The 21,430-nt window shown below is 41.0% G+C and overlaps 1 protein-coding gene across 1 annotated transcript in view; it reads left to right on the forward strand.

Annotated features, from left to right (window-relative positions):
* LOC114662982 (uncharacterized) overlaps positions 1–21,430 on the forward strand; it is a 70,111-nt gene that overhangs the window by 20,741 nt on the left and 27,940 nt on the right. Inside the window, exons 8-12 of the mRNA XM_028816735.2 lie at positions 113–208; positions 2,029–2,262; positions 2,357–2,516; positions 2,629–2,688; positions 5,094–5,619. Of these exons, the coding sequence (XP_028672568.2) occupies positions 113–208; positions 2,029–2,262; positions 2,357–2,516; positions 2,629–2,688; positions 5,094–5,619 (1,076 nt within the window). The remainder of the gene's footprint in view (positions 1–112; positions 209–2,028; positions 2,263–2,356; positions 2,517–2,628; positions 2,689–5,093; positions 5,620–21,430) is intronic.

The following is a 21,430-nucleotide window of genomic DNA, read 5'->3' on the forward strand; positions in this document are numbered from 1 at the left end:
CGATCTAGAAAATCCAAAAAGCTTCAGCTGTCCTTTTTTTTAGCCACTGGGCCACAGTGCTTGAAACAAATTAGACAAAAACACATCTCTAACATGTTCTCTCTCCAAACAGATGCAGTTAAGGGACATACTGAAAATGATTGAAAATAAACTTCAGATGAGAGAGGAAAAATTAACTGAGATGAGAACAACTGTGCAGTATGTGAAGGTGAGTTTTACCGATAGTTGCTGTTAAAATTACTTATAAACCCAGGAGATAAAAATTATTAGTTTATTTATTCTGTGATGCATATATTTCTGTCAAATGGGATTCAGATCTGGACCCTTCTTCCATGAGCTAGGGTTCAGTTTTCAAAGAAGTCAAATTTTGCTCCAAATACTCTAATAATTAAATTAATCAATATCGACTGCCAATATACATGATTCCCTTGAAATGATGTTTCGTGGCTTTAACCCCTGACCCAGTTTGCAATTTATCCTCTCTTGAAGTAACTTGTTTTATTCATACGATTTGGTCCTGTCCTCCTGCTGAATCTTTATTTCCACCTCGCTGTTGCTTGATATGGATTCTTGTACCCTAGTCCTCCACGACTATTTTTTTTTTTGAGTTGTCACCATACTTCTTTTCATCCATTATTAAGAAATTCATCTCAGTAACTCCTTTACCTGCCAAAATTCACCTGGCATCTCACTGCAAAAGTCAAGAGCTATGTCTTCTAAATGCCTTAAAGAAATCTATTTTATAACTTACTAGCTGTACCCTGTGGCTGCGCCCACATAGTAATGAAACAATACAAACTTTAAAAATCAATAGACGTTGGCACTGTATCTGATCGTGCTCAGCTCTGACTACCCTGTAAAACACACGTAGCTCTGATCTCTCTCTCAAAAACGTCAAACGTTACTCCTTAACAAATTTGTAGATGATAATATCTGTTGAAGAAACAGGTCTCGCTAGCTAAGTGGATGCAAGGTGCACTCCAACACGTGGCGAGATGTAGAGCGACTCCAACGGAGGCTGGCGAGTGAATGAGTTAGGCCCCGCCCCCCTGCTCTCGGCCCACAGCCACTCTCTTGGATTTACATACACACATTGGTTTCCTCCAAGCGAACTATGGTACTTAACGCGATGAGAGAAGTTGCAAAATCAAACGGAAAGTTCAAGCAAATTATAGAAAACAACCAGATTTTGTCCAGAAGTATGTCTCTCGTGAAAAACTGATAGACATACAGACAGAACGCGTTTGGACCATGAAATTTTTAAAACCGTTTCTTAGCGAGCACCTATGGGCCAAGGGTAACCTACATGCCAAATTTCAAGCCCCAAGTCCTCATGGTTCGGGAGATTTTATGATGAGTGAGTCAGTGGTATTTGGCTTTTATATATACAGATTTCTTTTCACAACTGGATTTGCTTCCTGGGTCCTCCCTGCGTGGAGTTTGCATGTTCTCCCCGTGTCTGCGTGGGTTTCCTCCAACAGTCCAAAGACATGCAGGTTAGGTGCATTGGCGATCCTAAATTGTCCCTAGTGTGTGCTTGGTGTGTGTGTGTGTGTGTGTGTGCGTGTGTGTGTGTGTGTGTGTGTGTGCCCGGGGTTTGTTTCCTGCCTTGCGTCCTGTGTTGGCTGGGATTGGCTCCAGCAGACCCCCGTGACCCTGTAGTTAGGATATAGCTGGTTGGATAATGGATGGATGGATGGATTTCTTTTCGAACTTTCATGCTCATGTTAATTTCTCCATTTCATCCATTACAACATCTATAGAAAAAGGTATTGCACTTATTCTGCTGTAATCAGGATATGTGCATATCAGCAGCACTGCCCCGTTTTTTCTTCTCTCTGCCATTTCCCATTGGGGTGAAGTGAGCTCTGGCAGGTTGAGAACTTTCCTTTCTTGTTGATCTTATATGTTTCTCATTTGGTTCTTCTTTTTTTCCTTAAAAATCAATTAAAATTGTATAAAAATCTAATTTATGAGGTTGAAGTTCCTGTTAACATACAGATTACATTCTGGTGTTTTTCTGTACAGGCTTTCTCAGAGAAAGAATTGCGGGAACACGAGGAGACCATCACATCTCTGCATGAGTCCCTTACGAGGCTGAAATCTGAGATTACTGAGGTGATTACTGATTACAAGAAGATAGAAGTGAGAAAATCTGAAGAGCTCATAGAACGACTGGAGGAGGAGATTGAGATGCTGAAGAGAACAGACAGGGAAATGGCAGAGTTTTTACAGATAGATGACCAAGTGCAGTTCCTTCAGGTAACGCTACAGCTTCACCAGGATGTGTGTGTTACATGCTTTGTCCACCAATTAGAATTTCTCTGTTCAAGTTCATTCTTCTTCCCTCATATAGAAATGTCCAACTCTCTTTGTTCTCCCTCAAGATGAGGACCTCATGAATTTTGTTATTAATAAAGATTTGTTTCCTGAGACTCTGAAGAAAAATATTTCTAAGTTAAAGAGATTTCTTCAGGGAACCAGCTGCTTGGAGTTTGTGAAAACCACAGAGACTGGTAAGTGTGATGGCATCCATCAGTAAAGAGAGAGACCTTAATGGACATGGAGAAACTGTCTTTTGTCCACTAGAGAGGCTAAGATTCTTTACTTTTCTGTTTGTCTACACAGAGAATGAAGCTCCAGACTACAAATTACAGAATCTAATGATGAGAAATGTCCTTTTGAAATGTAAGTCATCCTTAAATTTTATTTTATTTTATTTTATAATATTCATGTAAATGCTATACTATGCAAATAGATGACACCGGGTGATCTGCTGTTTCCACAAATTAATTTAATAACATTAGAATAATCTAAATGAGAACAGGCCATTCAGCCCAACAAAGCTTGCAAGTCCCATCCACTGAATTCCTCCAAAATAACATCAAGCCAAGTTGTGAAAGTCCCTACTGTCCACCAAACTTCTTGGTAGCTTACTCCATGTGTCTATGATTCTCTAGGTGATGGAAAACTTCCTAATGTTTGTGTGAAATTTACCATTAACCAGATTCCAAATGTGTCCCCATGTTCTTGATGAACTCATTTTAAAGTCACATTTTAGATCCACTAGACTAATTCCCTTCATAATTTGAAACACTTCAGTCAGGTCTCCTCTTAATCTCCTTTTGCTTAAGCTGAAAAGGTTCAGCTCTTTTAATTTTCCCTCAACTTATCCCCTATAACCCTGAAATCAGCCTAGTCACTCCTCTCTGGACTTTTTCTACCACTGTTATGTCTGTTATGGAGACCAAAACCGCATACAGTACTCCAGATGAGACCTCACCAGTGTGTTATAAAGCTTGAGCAGATCCTCCTGTGACTTGGACTGCCCACATCAGTGCACTATATGACTTCACATTCTGTTCTCCTTTTTAATGGCTCCTGAACACTCTCTAGATGTTGATAGCATTGAGTTTACTACGACTCCTAAATCCTTCTCATAGGGGGATCTTTTCATTTTCAGGCCTCCCATTGTGTATTCAAACCTAACTGTTTTACTTTGTAACGGTCAACCCCTTATCCAGACTGGCCACTACACTTACCAAGACTATTCCTTGGATCACCTGAGGTTTCTTGCTCTAATAACAAACCGTACTCCTTACAAGTTGTACCTTGTTTCTCACACAACGAAATAACCAGCAAACAGTAGACAAATGTAAAGTCAAACATGGATATATTGTAAATGGAAAAGACAAACAAATATTCAATAACGTCGATATGTGTGTGCAAAATACCACAATCCCAATGACTCCAGTGACTAATTACTATATAAAATATGAATATACTAATATTTACAAAAAATCCTCCCTTGCCCCTAAACAATTAATAAAAACACGGAACACAAATACAAACACAGAGTTGATAAATGTGGTAGAAAATTAGTCCAAAATAAGGTCCGGCAGTATTGATACTGACTATAGTGTTATTGTGCTCCTTCCCAAAAACAAAACGACCACACTGTGAAAAGTCCTGGCAATGGCTGGTATGAATCCAAACCCCAGGGTTTCTCGGCTCTGGCTGTCGTGATGTTTAAAAAGCAATCAATGGAATGATGCAATCAACGGGAGTGATGAGTTTGTAAATGAACTGATAAATGGTCTCCTTTCTCCTCTCAATTTGTCTCATCTCCATCTCTCTCCTTCTGTCTTGCCTTTGCTCCTCTTTTTTAAATACAGAATGTTCCAGATGTATCTGGTGAGTTTAACAGGTGATTTCTGTCTCGGGGCTGCGGTCTCTCTCCATCATCCTTCCCCTCTTCACTTACGGGGACAACATTTACTGACGTACATATAACAGACCAAGGTCATCAATGGGTCATTAGTGTTGGGCCAGTCTAATGGGTGTGCTAGTGGCCAAACCAAGCATGGAAAGTTCTTGGAAGGTGTGCAGCCCTGTTAAGCTGAAGATCACTTGCCTGGACATTACTAGCCAGTCTGCATCTTGCTGCTGTGGCTACTCAGTCTACATCATGTATTAGTTGGATGGACAAGCACCACTCCACCTAGACCTCAACTGTACGTTCCCATTACCTGGCTTAATGCTGAATGTTTTAATAACAATTCAAGGTGTCTTTGTGGCACCTCCTTTGGCCTCCATGGGACATTTCACTTTCATTCGTTCACTATAACTCCATTATAACATGGCTCCTCTAGATTCTTATCTGTCACCTCTGGAGAAGGATTTATTTTCACTTTCATAGATTTTTACCGCCCATCGATCATAAAACTAGCTAACTGTTGAATCAAAATTAGTTCCATGAAAACATTTATTGACGTATTAAAATGTGCATTAGAAGCAAACTACATTACAGCATACAGCAAGCATATAACAACTGTCATACGGACACTTTAGGAATTAGTCCAGTGAAAAAGGAAACTTTTTCAGTTAAATACCTCTATCTTTCTCAATGAATAACAATGCTGTAGAGTATTTGAAATAATTTCTTTTAGAAATGTCTTATTCGATTAAAATTGCTTCTTAAATGAGACTACTATTATTTGCAAGAAATTGAAGAAAGTATGTCTATTTCATTGGTGTGCATGTCCAAATCTTACTAATTTACACTGCATGCCATTTTTTTTCTCTCCATTTAGACTCTTGTCAGCTGACCCTGGACCCAAACACATCCCATGGAAACTTGGATTTGTCTGAAGGATACAGGAAGGTGATGTGGAAAGGGAATATCGACTATCCAGACCACGCTGACAGGTTTGAGTGTTGGCCCCAGGTTCTGTGCAGAGAGGCTCTCTCTGGGTCTCGCTATTACTGGGAGGTGGAGTGGAGTGGAGACTGGGCAATGATTGCAGTCACATATAAAAGAATAATGAGAAAAGAAGAGGATCACGAGAGCCTTCTTGGAGGCAACGATAATTCCTGGTGCTTGTTCTGCTCTGATTCTTGTTATTCGGTGTGCCACAATAAGAAGAAAATGGAAATCACTGTACCCTCTTCCTCTAGGATTGGTGTGTATCTGGATTGTCCTGCTGGCTCTCTGTCATTTTATAGTATTTTGGACACACTAAGTCTTCTGCACAGGTTCAAGAGCAGATTTACAGAGCCACTCTATCCAGGGTTTGGGGCTGAAGGCACTGTGACACTGTTAGAGATGAGCCAACCTCAGTAATGAACTCTGACCTTAACTCCAGACTAGTCTAAATTTTTTCTGAAAAAAGAAAAGCCGAGGCAGGGGCTTCAACCAGTTAGGTTAAATAAATTCCATTCACAATCCCTTGAAACCTACATTTTATCTACAAATTGAGTTAAGCAATTATTTTTCGTGTTTTCAATATTTTTTGTAACTGAAGTAAAATAAACCATTGATGTCAGGTCAGGTCAAGTCAGGTTGGGGAGCATGCACGGGTACAGTGCATTGCCACACCCACCACATGATGAAACAGCTCGGGATACCGGTTGACAACCCCCCAGGCAGACACGTGGTCCAGTTCCACCCTCCAGAAATGACCCTCTATCTGCCGCAGCCAGGTGTTACCTGGGCGTCCCCTTGGCCTGGTCCAGCCACTTGAGTCCTCAACAATGAGGATCCTGCGAGCCACATGGCCATAGTGCTGTAACTGACGCTCCCTCACAAAGCAGGCAATGTGCCTCATTCGGGATTCCATGAGCAACTCCTCATTTGACATAAAGTCAAAGCAGTGATACAAAAGGATTCTCCGAAGAGACAAAGTACCAAAGGAGTCCAGTCTTCGTCTCAGGTCACTGGATAATGTCCATGTCTCGTAACCACATAGCAAGACAGGAAGCACCAGGACTCTAAAGACTTGGACCTTCGTCTTTTTTCAGAGATATCGGGAGCACTACACACCCCTTTCCAGTAACCTCCTGATCCCCCATCCTCTCCCAATCCATCTACTGACTTCATAGGAAGAGTCACCAGAGACATGAATGTCTCTGCCGAGGTAAGTAAACCTCTTGATGAAGTTGACATTCTCTCTGCAGACAGACACACTGCTGATGGCTGTGCCCAAGAGGTCATTAAAGGCCTGGAACTTGTTTTTTATCAGGAAACTCACAAGCTCAGACACTCAGACTCCTTACTCAGTCTCTCGAGAGCCCTGATCAGAGCCTCCATTGACTCTGTGAAGATCACAGCATCGTCAGCAAACTCAAGATCAGTAAATCTTTCTTCACCAACAGATGCCCCACAGCTGCTGGATCCCACGACCTTGCAAGCATTGGACAGAGTAGGAGCAGAACACCCCCCTGATGAACCTCAGACTCAACTGGGAAAAACTGCCTCCACTCAACACAGCACTCTCAATACCAGTGTACAGGCTGGCCATGATATCCAGCAACCTTGAGGGGATCTCGCAAACCCTCAGGATGTCCCACAGGGCAGCTCGATCAACTGAGTCGAACACTGTACAAAAATCGACAAAGGCTGCAAAGAAACTCTGCCGATATTCATGTTTGTACTCCATGAGAACCCTCAATGCCAGGATGTGGTCGATGGTAGACTTCTTAGGCGTAAAATCAGACTGCTCCTGTTGCTGGTAGGTGAGCAAGTGATCACTGTATCCTTTAAATGTGAGAGTTTCTCTGACAGTCTTCACACAACTCTAAGGACTCAAAGCAAACTTAGAAGAACACACTTTTTGGATTCTTTGAAGATCATATAAAATCCTTGCAGATAAATTATGAACGATCCTCCTGTACTCCTGATGGCCATAGACATGGGCATCGTAGAGGAGGGATAAAGGTTAATGATTATGTGGGGCCCACTGAGTGGGGGGCCCTTGAAGCCTGGAATGAAAAGAACATGTGACCAACATGAATCGAGAGGAAGAGGCCCACAGAAACTGCTTATGTATAGGGCCCAGAGTTCTGTGCTACACCCCTGGCCGTAGACCCTGAGCAAGTATAGAAATATTCATTTTGTTCTAGTCATGAACAAACTGTGCTGCTTGGTTGTTGATGAAATTGGGTGATAATGAAGCCAATGAATCACATTGGCCTAAACGGACTGCCATCATTTTGAAAAGCTGCTTTATTTTATTTTATCCTCCAATTATATGACTATCTTTTATCCACTTCTCTAAAACGTTTGAAAAGCTTCTCTACTATTTTTCTTCCTCCCAAGATTATTTTAATTTTCTTCTATCATTTATATACAGTAGAACTCCTTAATCAGTTTGGACTTGTAAATATGCCAAAGTATAAAGAGAATTTTGGTTAACATAGCACAAATCATGCTTAAAAGAGTACTCAGTTCTGCAAATGATATAATCTGTTATTTACTCCATGTTGTTTGTAGTAATGGCCAAGAAAGAAATGTTAATGTCATGTGTATACTGTATGTAGAAAGGAGATTAAAAAAAAATAACTTCTTGACAAACTGGCTTCAATAGGGACAAACAGCCAACAATTTCAAAAACATCCATGAAATAAATTTCACTTGAAGCACATGATCCATATCTCAGTTATCCTGTCACATCCTGTGTTGTGGTTAAAATATTGTTGAATAAACAACTTCTGGAAAACCTTTTCATGAACAGCTTAAATGGAGCTTTTTAACTGAAGAGTGTGTTCACCGGGGGCTCTTCAGCTCCCAAACACCCAACTCAAAAGCACATATACAACTTCTTATTTATAACAAAGAGTTTTATTGTGTGAAACTCTTTCTAAGGTAAGCAATTCCCACATCACAAGTTATACTCTATCACCGTTTCTGTTCTTCACTTCTCCACTCCTTCAGGCATGCTTTGTCTTCTTCCTCCCAACTCTGGCTTGCCTGGCTAAAGTCAAATGTCTCCTTTTATCTGGGACCCGGGAGTACTTCCACTGCCAGAGAATAATGTGATGGAAGTACTTCTGACCTAATCAGAAGCTCCCAGAAAGTAGAGGTTGTGAATTCCTTCAGCATCCTTGGAGGCACCCATGGAATCCAGCAGAGTTACTCCTCGGGACTACAGTCCTGCGGGAATCCGAGTGGGAATCCTAAATCATGGGGAAGAAAATGTCACAAATACATGATCTTCCCTGGTCTTTCCATGCTATTGCCATCATTGCTAAGTAAGGATTCTAGTTCTGCTTTGGCCATGATACCAGTCCCAGCGTGTCATCTCTCACAAGACCCTTTATGGAGTCTGAGCATTCTCTTCATGTCTGTTTAGATTTGCATCCAGAATAAATTGGTTCTAACCCCATGTGTCTAAATTGGCCATCAGTGGTTGAGACTGAATGTATGTATAACTGGGCCCTGTAAAAGAATAAAGAAAAATTGGACTTGAAAGATAATTAAAAAAAAATTAAGAAGTTGAAAGTTTTTGACAGCATGGTGGCACAGTGGATTGTGCTGCAGCATTACAACTCCAGGACAGTGGATATCCCACTTCTCCTGCTATGGCGAAGTGTGAGTGTATGTGAGGTTATTCACTGGGGCAGCATGGTGACTCAAATGCAAAAAGGAGAATGAGGGAATAAGTTCTGGGAACGCCCTGCATGAAGTTTGCTTGTTCTCCCCATATCCACATGGAGGTTTCAAACACATACAGGTTAGATGAATTGGCATTGCAAATGTGGCCTTAATTTGTGTATGAGAGTGCACCATTTGATGGACTGGTGCCCTGTTCAGATGCTCCTCCTGATGGTTGTTAGGATAGGCTTTAGCTGTCCCCCCACATCCCTGTCCTAGATAAGTGGGTATTGAAAATGGATGGATGTATGGATTCCCTTCCACTAACACACAAGTTTGAATGTTGGAGATGAAATGTTAAACTATCAGGCATGCAATTGCATGATATCTAGAAGACATTGTGCAAAGTCCTACCCTGGTTCTTACATCTACTATAAGTACTCCAAGTAAATTTATGGGCTAGAAAATAGTGAGCCTCAGGGTCTGTCAGCTCACCTTGGACCCAAACACGTCCCATGGAAACCTCCAGCCACAGGAAGCTTGGGTGACTGTTGACAAAATCCTGCAGGAAGCAGCTTGTTTTGCAGATTCTGTCCAGCATTTTATTCAATTCAAGAAGAGGAAGGAAACCTTTGAACAGTGAGCTATAAAGAATCGGAAAGGAGGATGAGAATATCCAGCCCCAAAAGAACGTCATAGTTTAAAATGATCTGCTTAAAAAAAGAGAGCCCTTTAAGGTTGGCTACAGGGTTCAATGAATTTATTAATCAAAGAATTAAAGAAACACAGCCCTCATTACCCTAACCCCTTGCCATAGAAAATTAATAGAAAAATAGTAGCAAAGGGTGTTCACAGAATTAATGGATGGATGGATGGATGGATGGATGGATGGATGGATGGATGGATGGATATTTTTTTGTTATGCAGGGGGCCTTCCTGCTTAACACTAAGCTTAAGCTTAAGGTTGGGCTTTCCTATAGGCACAGCCATAAACACATTGGGTATCAGCTAAGACAGCTAAATTAATTTAAATTAAAAAGTAACAAAAATAAAGGTATGCATAGAACTGACGCCTCTGTATGTTGATTTACTGTCCTGGGTGATATTATGTAGGATAAAAGTGGCTTTAAAAGATCATTCTATATGCTGTAATATGACAATAATGCCCTTATAAACCTATAAACCTACTTAGAGCTCTTAATCATATCTAAAATGCTACTAGTATTACAGAGTGTGGCAAAACTAAATATTTCACATTTAAAATATACTACAAAAACACTTGGACCTCAGACATTGTACGTGGCTTCCATCATGTGCGTCACACTCAGTATGCAGCCAGTTTTGGGGCTGTTGTTTACCTTTTTCTTATCATGTACAGTAAGCGACTTCTGCAGTTTGCTTCACGGTAAGCAGATATTGCTGCTCTTTTTCACTCTGACATGTCACCCTCTCCAGCAGTTTGCCTTAAGAAACCCTGATAACTTTGCAGTGTTTACCATCAGCGAAATATTAAACTTCACAACTCAATCACAGCATAAGCTTTCAATTAAGCCCAAGATCAAGGTTGCAGGTGCGGTGTTTTGCGAGTTATCATGTGACAGACAGACACATCCCTTAGCATTTTATATATTTACAGATGGATAATATTGCAATATGATACAACTGACTTGCAAGAAATGGGAGAACAAGGTGCTCCAGTGGTAACACTGCTGCCTCACAGGTCCAGCATCTTAGGTTCAAATCCAGCAGTTATAACCACCTATATGGAGTCTGCACATTCACCCAGGATCTGTTTGGGTTGTCTTCTCATCTGTCCCAGAAGGACAATAAATAGAATCACCAGCAAAAGGAATATAAAGTAGGAGCCAAGAAGAAGCCAACGATGATTCACAATCATAATAGAGGCAGATAGCTAAGACAGCGTGATGTTTGTCTGGAGGACTCTGCCTTTTAAGAGCAATAGAAGGCTCCAGTGCGCAGGGACACAAGGAACCACTGGAGGGGGGTGTTGTTACAATTTGCTTACAGTATGAATTTTTTGACTATTTGTTTTTGATTTCTTGGACTTTTTCACTTTTTAAGGTTTTTTAAAGGTTACTAAATCTTATGTGATATCAGTTTAGAAAATGTTTATTTAATTTTATACAACATCATTTAGTTTTTTCAGGCTAGCCACATTACTAAGCAGGAACAACTAGGAGAGTGGGGCATATGATGTCATGGGTTACAGAGTATACAGGTTAGCGTAATAACTTCCTGATTTTCTGATTTCACATGATTTTTATGAGTACATTTTTGTGACTGAGACCTTGTGTGTTTGATTCTTTGGACTTTGATTTTGTTGGCTCAACTTTGATTTTTGGTCAATAAACTCTGTACAACTTTTGACAATGTTTCTTCCCCTAATCCTTGCTTATAAAAATCTGCTTCAGTTCTTTCTGCTGAAGAATAGTTAAAGCCTGCTGTCCTTGGAGTAGTAGTGGCAGTAGTAGAAGTACTACCTGCATTGTCATAGGCATAGTGTGACACTCAGGGCGCGTACAGCTGCCTAAACCCCAACACAGACAGGCAGAACATGGCTTTGGCACACACAGCACATGGATTATTAACACAGTTCAGCACACAACACAATCCCTTCTTTACCTCCAGTCCTTCCCCCTCCACTCCTCCTCAGGCTTTGTCCTCTTCCTCCAGACTCCGGCCATTGAGTGGTGGTGACCAACTCCTTTTATAGGCCACCCGGAAGGAGCCCAGGTACCCAATGAGCTCCTTCTGGCAGCACTTGTGGGTTTGGTGGAAGTGCTGCCAAATAGGGCCCTGTAAACGTCCATGCGCCCCTGCTGGTGGCCACAGGCCCCAAAAGGGTTGAGCTTCCATGCTCACGACAAGTGGCCACACTGGAAACCAAAGGGACTGCCCTCTGTCCAACGGTCTTAAAAATACTCTCTCCTCCGGTCCTTCCATATTCAGGGTGTCCCAGCTGGATAAGGACTCCAGCCGCCTGCCACAACAGACTACAGTGAAACTCTTCATGGCATGTCCATCCAACTTATAGAATTAAATGTCGGGCCATTTCTAACCTCAGAAATATGTTTGGGGTGTAGCCAGGGTCTAAACAGCTGACATTCTAATTGGTGTTGTTATTCAGCCTTCTCAAAAAGCTCAAAATGGGAAAAGGCCTCAAAAATGAAAGTCAGACCGACACTCACACACAGATTAGTGATGGGCATTTCGATTCAATTTACAGAATCAATTCTTTCGAATTACTCATTTAAGTGAATCGATTCTTTCCAATAATTTAATACTTTTTTTAGGGATAGTTTATACTGTAGTTCTGGGGGTGCTCTGATCACATCACAAATATATAATTGAATACATTGTACATTAGTTTCAGATAAATGAACATGTGTGTGAACAAATTTATAATTGATGTTATTGCTTGTTAATTTATATTTAATTCATATAAATGTATAATTCATATAAATATATGACAGACGTTTTTCTTCTTGGTCATTCAGTTGTGTATTAGATGTAAGATTGCTGTTTGCTATCTCTGTATTATAAAAAAAAATCTTTGGGAGCGAGACTGGGGAGACAAGACGTGATCTTCTCGGAAGACAATTTGAAGTCCCGCGAGAGACACTTTAATTTGTTCCCAGTTCTTAAAACAACTACAAGCAACAAGCAAAACATGCAGCTCGCCAGCAGCAGAAAGCCAGATGATCCGACTGCTTCTCCTTGCGTGCATACAGCCACCCTAACCCACCTCCTCCCCTTCACAACGCGAGTGGCAGAGACGAGAAGTGTCAAAAGGACAGCTGCTATACAGGCTTTGAAATGATCGGGCAGTGTGACAAGCAGAACAGGCAGATCACCAGCAGCAACAAACCAGCAGATGATCTGACCGCTTCTCCTTAGCGTGTGTTCAGCCACCCACCACACCCCACCCTTCATAACGCAAGCGGCAGAGACACGAAGTGGCAAAAGGACAGCTGCTGTACAGGCTTTAAAATGATCGATGGGCAGTGCAGCAGCAGAAAGACAGCAGATGATCCGACAGCATCTCCTTAGCGTGCATTCAGCTGCACCCCCTTCACAACGTGAGCAGCGTTATACGTCCTGCGAGAAAGAGATGTAACCACGCCTGGGGCCGGAAATAAAGGACAAGTATTGTTTTTACAAAAGTTTTAAAGTAAAAGTGAAAATAATGCATATGTAACAATTCCCATGAAAATAACAATCTCTTTAAATTGTATATCCGGTAAACCAAACCCAGGGGTGGGCGATCGATGCGAGCAGGGGGCAGAGCCCCCTAGTAATATAATAATAATAATAATTTATTTATGAAACTTATGTGAAAAGCACATTTTCCCATGGGGACAAATAAAGTGCTAATTATCTGTATCCTGACTACTATCTATCTAGCTATTGTGATAAGGCGCTATGTAGGCGCCCGACCCGACACAGACTGACAACGGAGGCACGAGTATAAACCAAAGAAAAAGATTTTATTTTTCTTCTTCACCCATGGGGCACATCTTCCCCTTGTCCTACAGACACTACACAGCCCCATGACCACAAGCACACAAAAGCAGAAACACAAATAAAGTTTCTTCCACCACTTCTCACAAGCAGGTTCATCCTCCTCATCCCAACTGTGGGGTCTCAGTGGCTGCAGGCTCCTCCTATAGTACCCCCGGAAGTGCTCCAGGTGCTCGTCCGGGTGTGGCTGCAACACATGGGCTCAGCAAGCCGTGCAGCTCCCCCTGGTGGTGGCCACAAAGCCCAACAGGACTGAGCGCTGGTGTTCCATGATTGTGGCCTCAATGCAACACCAAGTGTTCCGGGGGTCATAGTGTGCAGCCCATCTCTGCTCCCCCAGATTCAGTGCCAAAAGGGTGTCCTGGCCTGGCATGGGTCCCGGCTGTCCACCACACCATCTATCTATCTATCTATCTATCTATCTATCTATCTATCTATCTATCTATCTATCTATCTATCTATCTATCTATCTATCTATCTATCTATCTATCTATCTATCTATCTATCTATCTATCTATCTATCTATCTATCTAAATCAATGGAAGAACCTGCAGATCCTGCAAGCTTTGAAACAATGGTGTCCACATACGACTTACTGGTCCAAACAAGGTGTTTATAACAGGTAACTGAGAGAGCACTGCAGACTGAAAATGAAGGCATAATGATTTCTACTTTCAGTATTTTTAAAATTATTATTACTACTGTAATTTATTTGTTCCCTTTAAACTTCATCCATTCATTTAAAAACAGGTGCAGTACATCAAATACTTCATGAAACAAGAGTCTCCGTTAATGTTTGTGAAATGGGCACAAAGTCAGAGAGTTTGGCAATAAGGCCTTTTATATTTGTGCAGATTCTTACTTGTATGAGAACAGAATGTTTAGGCTGTAAAAACTGTAATTCAAATATGCAGGGCTGTGGGGGAGGCAATGGAACAGATTCCAATAAGAAGATCTCAGATTTTACTTCCAAGGTTAAACTGCTGCCACACACTGATGAGTACAACACTCCTTATGGCAGACGCTCAGCCGAGAGGTAAATCAGCTTGACACGCGGCTTCTTTTAATTGGCCATGAAATTGCACTATCCTTGTGGGAAAGGGATGGTGTATTTTCAGCTATTCGCTAAAATGGTGGAGCTTGTGAGGCTTTCACATGCAAAATCCGTATCAACTTATCCAAAAAGTGATTAATAGTTCATATTTTGTAAGCCTACAATATTAGCTTTCTAAATGTACTGTATATGTGCAGTTTACATCATAGAGGGGGTGTTAGTACACCACGGGCTCACCCTCAATCATACCCTGGACCAGAATAAAATTACGAGTTCACCTAATGCTCATATTTTTGGGAAAGTGGGAGAAAAAAGTATTTGGAGGGAAAATCCAAATACATTCATAAGATGAAAGTGTAAACCCCACACAGAGACAAAGCCTGGGCATTGGAATCAAAGCCAGGATGCTGGGTCAAGTGGAGATGTTGTCTGCCTCTCACTCTTTGCCCTGGCTAACCCATTGCTGACTTACATGCCTCTATGCTTAGTCCATTTCTAGCACCAGGGTCTATCACAGTGCCACTGTGCCAAAGGCAGGAAACAGTCCTGGATAGGGTGCAGTGCCAGTTTAAGAATATTTGGAGTCAAATTTAATTTACAGTGTATGGGGTCAATTTCTGAATATCCAATTCTCTAATATCTAAATTGTAAATATGAAAAATATATTATAAATTGGCCTCCCTACAGCGTGAGTGTGGGTGTGTGTGTTAACTGGGCCTCATTAAAGGGTTAGATTCTGCCTTGGGTATAATGCAGCCTTGATAGCCTTTGGCGCCCTCTACAGTTCTAAACTAGTTTAAGCAAATCTAAGAAGATCATATCATGTTGTGACTGTGACTGTGGTGGTGTAAAGGTATCATTCGGATGAATCTATTAGAACACAAGAACATATATATATATTAAAATAAAATATTATACCCTTCCCTAGTGGTACGACAGTAACTCTAAGATGATGTATGAAAAAAATAACACTGAAGAAAGGATATACAGCTTCTTATAATATTAGCTGACACTCAAGGTAATACAATTTTGAAAGAATCAAAATGGAGTTTCTGCAGTCAGTGCTTGCTACTTCAAGAGAATGCAGGAGGTTCCTTGTCTTTTTAGATAGTCAAGGGCTATCAAAAGGCAGGGCCTGTTAAAGCTCATTGCACCACTCTTTGTGTGATTTTGGGCTATACAAAAATAAATTGTATTGTATTGTATTATATGGGCAGGAGAGATGTCTTCCATTCATCCATAGGTGAGCTCCAATTTTCAGTGCAGTCATCTGAGCTTTATACTTTTCTCACGGTCTTTGGTTCCAAAATAAGAACATTCAATTTCCAAACATGGGATGCAATCTTTCACTGATGTAGTTCAATTTTAATTAGCACACAGTAACTGTTGCCCATAAACTGATCGTCAAACCAATAGGGCACATCATCTCTCCTTTATTAGTCTCCCTGAGTTGCCACCACTTGTCTCTTCAAATCTCAGTTTTGTCTTCACCCTGTCAGTTGGCTAGCAGGGTTTAAATGCTTCAGCTGTGTCTACTCAGTTACCCGTTTTGAGTAAAATAATGTAAGTTAAGTAAAACTCACACACTTTAAACCTGTGGCTACTACATCATTTTAAAGGGTGGTAAAGCCGATCGCCTAACATGAGATGCCCAGCGACTCACTCCAACTAGTCTGTGACTTTCTATGATAAAATTAACCAGGTTTGTTTTTGTCTTCAGTTGTAGGTGCTTGCTGTGTGTTCATGAGAGCTGACAACCAATGAATGCTCATCTGGGAGTACGATGAATATAATCCAGCGATGAAGATGAAGGAAACACGAGGGCTTTGAACCTCGCAAACCAAAGGGGAGCTCATCTTTCTGACGTCTCGTGTTTTATGTACTGAAGTGGAATGGAAAAATGAAAAAATGAAGCTGAACTCGCTGTTAATCTGTTAACCTTTCATAAAGTGCCGGCTCTGTCAGGATTTGAACCTCTCAAACAGTAGAGGAGCTCACCTGTCTGATGTTGTGTGTTTTATTTACTTTAAGAGAATGAAAAAAAGAAAAATAAGGGCCGAGACTGAAGCTGAACTCGCCGTAGCTGTTAATCTGTTAACCTTTCATACAGTGCTGGCTCTGTCAGGATTTGCACCTCTTAACAACAACAGCAACATTTATTTCTAGAGCACATTTCATACAAATTACGTAGCTCAAAGTGCTTTACAAGATGAAGAAAGAAAAAACAAAAATATAAAAACAAAATTAGGCAATACTAATTGACAAAGAATAAAGTAAGGTCCGAAGGCCAGGAGGACAGAAAAACAAAAAAAAAAACTCTAGATGTTATATCCAGCAGGGGGCGTTAGTTCCTTTGTTGGAATGAGTTCTTTTGTAATTGTGGTGTATTACATAACCCAAAAACTATATAGATATGATATTAAAAGGAGATACCCCTCCCTTAGTGATACGGCGGTAAGAAATTACATAGGACAGTGGTTCTCAAACTGTGGGGCGTGAAGATGTGATAAAAAGAAAACAAGAATCGAAAATATGAAAAATATATCTATTGAAACCAAAACAAATTAACTTAAACTACATTCTGATATTAGAAAAATAAATATAGAGTTAGATAAATGTTGATAAAAGTTAAGTTGGAATAGTAAAATATTCATCTATGATATATCATTAATTAAAAAAGAACAAATTGGTATTAGTGGGCTCCTTTCAAAAAAACATTAGGGGGGCGCGATTAAAACTGTTATGAAAACTCGGGTCGCAAATACTCAAAGGTTGAGAAACGCTGACATAGGAGAAATAACTCAGCTTTCTTTAATGTTGGCTTACGCTGTATAACAGACGAAGGAAACTAATGGTAAGACCCCCATTTGGGAGTGGGGGCCCAATGTGTAGAGTCTGCCATTTTTACCTCTGCGTTGGAAGGATTTTCAGGATCAGGTGACATTATTTTCCATCTGTCCGTCGGTTTCGAAGGTGTGCCGGGCAATGTTCCAAGGCTTTATACTCTTTCTTCACATGCAGGCCCCACTTAGGTGAATCATGCCATGCCAAACAAGGCAAAGAGGATATAATTTCATACTGAGTTTGACACACAGAAATAGTACACAATGGTCATCAGTCTGACTGTTCATTTCGCAGTTGTCCCTAACTTGTCTTGTCTTATAAGGCTTGCCTAGCAGTTCTTATATGGTGAACCCCTGTGTGCGAAATCTGGCTCTGTGTCAACTGTGCACATGAGTAGAAAAAGACAGATTTATAAAGTATATTTGTACAGAGGACAGTGACATATTAAACGTATACACTTATTACAGCGAGCTGGAGAAAAAAAACAAAATCCGCAGGGGTTCCGAGGCCACAAGACCACCCAGTCTTCAACTGGGCATTCTACCCAACATAAATGATCTCAATCAGTCCTCATGGCTTTCAGGCTTCACGTGGAAGAATTAGATGATGAGGGTCATGCAGACCTCTGCCCTTCAATCCATCAATGTAGGGACTGCACGGTGCTTTGATCAGATGGTGCTGGCGCAGATCGCCACCACAGAAAACCGGAAAAAGAACAGCAGAGAAAGTAGGGGTTAGTACGGACTTCAGAGCCATGAAAAATAAATAATTCAATGCATATACGGAATATCAGGGTTGCACTAAAACGAAGCTATGAAAAAGCCATATTAAAGTAGCGGGTCTTTAGCAGTTTTTTTAAAGTGCTCCACTGTATTAGCTTGGTGAATTTCTATTGGTAGGTAAGCTATTCCAGATTTTAGGTGCATAACAGCAGAAGGCCACCTCACCACTTCTTTTAAGTTTAGCTCTTAGAGTTATAAGCAGATACTCATTTGAAGATCTAAGTTTACGATTTGGAGTGTAAGGTGACAGGCATTCCGAAATATAGGATGGAGCAAGATGATTTCAGGGTTTGTAAACCATCAGCAGTATTCTAAATGACACGGGTAACCAGTGCAGTGACATCAAAACTGACGTGATGTGCTAGATTTTCTTTTCCTAGTTAAGATTCTGGCAGCTCCATTCTGCACTCGTTGTAACTGATTGATGTCTTTTTAAGGTGGTCCTGAGAGGAGTGCGTTACAGTAATCTAGCCGACTAAAACCAAAAGTGTGAACTAATTTCTCAGCATCTTGCAAAGTTATAAGAGATCTAACTTTTGCTATATTCCTTAAGTGAAAAAATGCTGTTCTAGTGATCTGATTAATATGTGATTTAACATTTAGGTCAGAGTCAATAATTACCTCTAAATTCGTTACCGCTGTCTTGACATTTAAGCCTAATGAATCAAGTTTATTTCTAATACCCTTTTTATATCCATTTATGACAATCACTAAGATGTCCGATTTCTCCTTATTTCTCCTTAAACAGTAGAGGGACTCGCCTGTCTGATGTTGTGCGTTTTACTTACTCTAAGAACATGGAAAAAAGAAAAAAGGGCTGAAACTGCAGCTGAACTCACTAATTTATTAACTTTTTATACAGTGGCGACTCCATCAGGCTTTGGACCCCACAAACATAGAGGGGCTCGTCCGTCTAATGCTGTGTGTTTTACTTACTCTAACAAAATGGAAAAAAGAGAAAAATGGCCGAGACTTCTGCTGAACTTGCCTCAGCTATTAACCTACTGTGCAGTGCCGGCTTCATCGGGTAGCACTCTATTGGCTGTCAGAAAAAGGGAGGAGCATGACAGTGCTGGACTGTTGGCATGCAATTTCAAAATGTGATTGACAAGATGGGGCGACGAGATCAACGACGGCAGTCAGCTAATGTGATGTAACCCACGACAAGAAGTCACAAATTGTGACATCCACTTAACACTCTATTAACATTCCACAAATGAACACAATTTTATAAAATAACAATCTATGTATACAATATACCTGCGGTGGGTTGGCACCCTGCCCAGGATTGGTTCCCTGCCTTGTGCCCAGTGTTGGCTGGGATTGGCTCCAGCAGACCCCCGTGACCCTGTGTTTGGATTCAGCGGGTTGGAAAATGGATGGATGGATGGGTATACAATATACTGTATGATACAGTAAAAATAAGGAACATGAACACCAATATCAAACACCGACATGTGTCCTCGAGATGCTATTTTCATTTTTAGTCAGTCGCGATGCAGCAATGCCTTGAAAACTGCACTTTGCAAATCTGAAACTTTTAAATAAAAATATTTCTCACCGTCTTTAAAGGTAACATATAAATAAGGCACGGGATGTCTATGAAATACTCAAGGTTTGTACTTAGCTTTTATTTTGTAATGTTAAACAAAAAATCTTTTTACAGGACAATGCCGCCTTTGACAAATTGCTGTCTCATTGCCTCACCCCACGCACCAGCTCTGAAAACACAGTAATTTATTTTAGAAGAAATATAAAAATATTTCACACTTTACATATTGATGTGTTATGGTTTGAGAGTTCCTGGTTTTGACTTTTGCATCATTTTAAGGTCACTTTTCTTCAATAATTCACACTGCCCCACTCCTGCTACAGGCCCTATAGGTGGGTGTTATATATGTTATGCATGAACTTTCACCTCATCCAGGATTGGTTCCTGCCTTGCACCTGATGCCTTCTGGGAGTGTTCCAACCCCCCAGCCCTGAAATAATAAAGAACGAAAGAATGGCTAATTTTGTTAGGATTTGCAAAACTGACACTAAGTTTGAGAACTTGGCAGGGGGATGTTTAAAGACAGCCAGTTACTTTATACAAGAATAATGTTGGGGCTGCGGACTGTCAGGTAAGATAACCAAAATATGCAGCCTTGAGGCTGGTGAAAAGAAAAGAGATTTGTTCTGTAAGAGTGGGAGAGACACAATGCAACATTATATGGCAGGCTTGTCTAACAGGACATTATTTTATTGCACTGGACAACAAATCCTCAGAGCATTATGTAGAGTCCCCTCAAAGCTTCATTCTCGTCCCTTTATACTGAATCTATATATGCTGCTGTTAGCTGATATTATTTAAAACTGCTGTGTTTCCTTTCACTGGTATGCCCATGATCCCCAACTATACCTGTACTCTGTCTCGGGGACAATAAAGACCTATAAACCTGTACATGTCATTTCCACCAACACCTGTAACTGACTTACATATCTGCTCTGATGGCACTGAAGCCACTGACGGCTGGATGTTCCCAGACTTTTTGTAATTAACTTAAAAGACTGTAGATCTTAGAGTTACACCTTAGGGAGACCCTAAACATACAGAGTTATCTTGACATATTTTCTCAACTGCATCCAAGAATCATGGAATCATCCTTGACAGCAGTCTCAGCCTTAAGGATTGTGGTAGCAACATCCATAACAGGGGTGTCAAACTCTGGGCCTGGAGGGTCGCAGTGGCTGCGGGTTTTCATTCTAACCAGTGACCAGTTCTCACTGCTAATTAACTTCTTTTCCCTTCAGTTTAACCAAGAGCTGCATTTGGGGGTGGCAAGTGGGGCGACTTCCCCAGGCCCCGCACCTAAGGGGGCCCCGCTTTTGCGGTCCGCGTGTCCCGTTCGAGCAGATTTGCCACGTTATATTCTCCAGTTATATTTTGATAAAGTTAACTCGCAAAAATTTAGCTGAATACTGTAATGAGAAAATCCGGTGTATGTTAACATTATTTTAATTAAATTTGCACGCAAGTTTATACAGTCTACACATACCGGTAACAGCGTTTGACGTAACTGGCCCCAAAGGTTGGTCAGCCCGAGGCCCCACACACCCCTAAGGCCGACTCTGAGTGTAATGGCTGTTTTTAAGGATTCGGTCCTCTAAATTGATCCGTTTCTTCATTAAATGGCAGCCAAACAGAAATGAGACGTGAAATGAGCCAACAGATGACCAGCTAAACTGGGATTTCAAACTACAACCAGTTTCTTAATGAGAAGCAGATTCTTCCCGTTAATTAAAACCGTTATTTAAATCCGTGGCCTGTTGCTGCTCTCATTCTGTTACAGAAGA

The sequence above is a fragment of the Erpetoichthys calabaricus genome, chromosome 12, assembly GCF_900747795.2.
Source record: "Erpetoichthys calabaricus chromosome 12, fErpCal1.3, whole genome shotgun sequence".
In the NCBI taxonomy this organism is placed as follows: domain Eukaryota; kingdom Metazoa; phylum Chordata; class Cladistia; order Polypteriformes; family Polypteridae; genus Erpetoichthys; species Erpetoichthys calabaricus.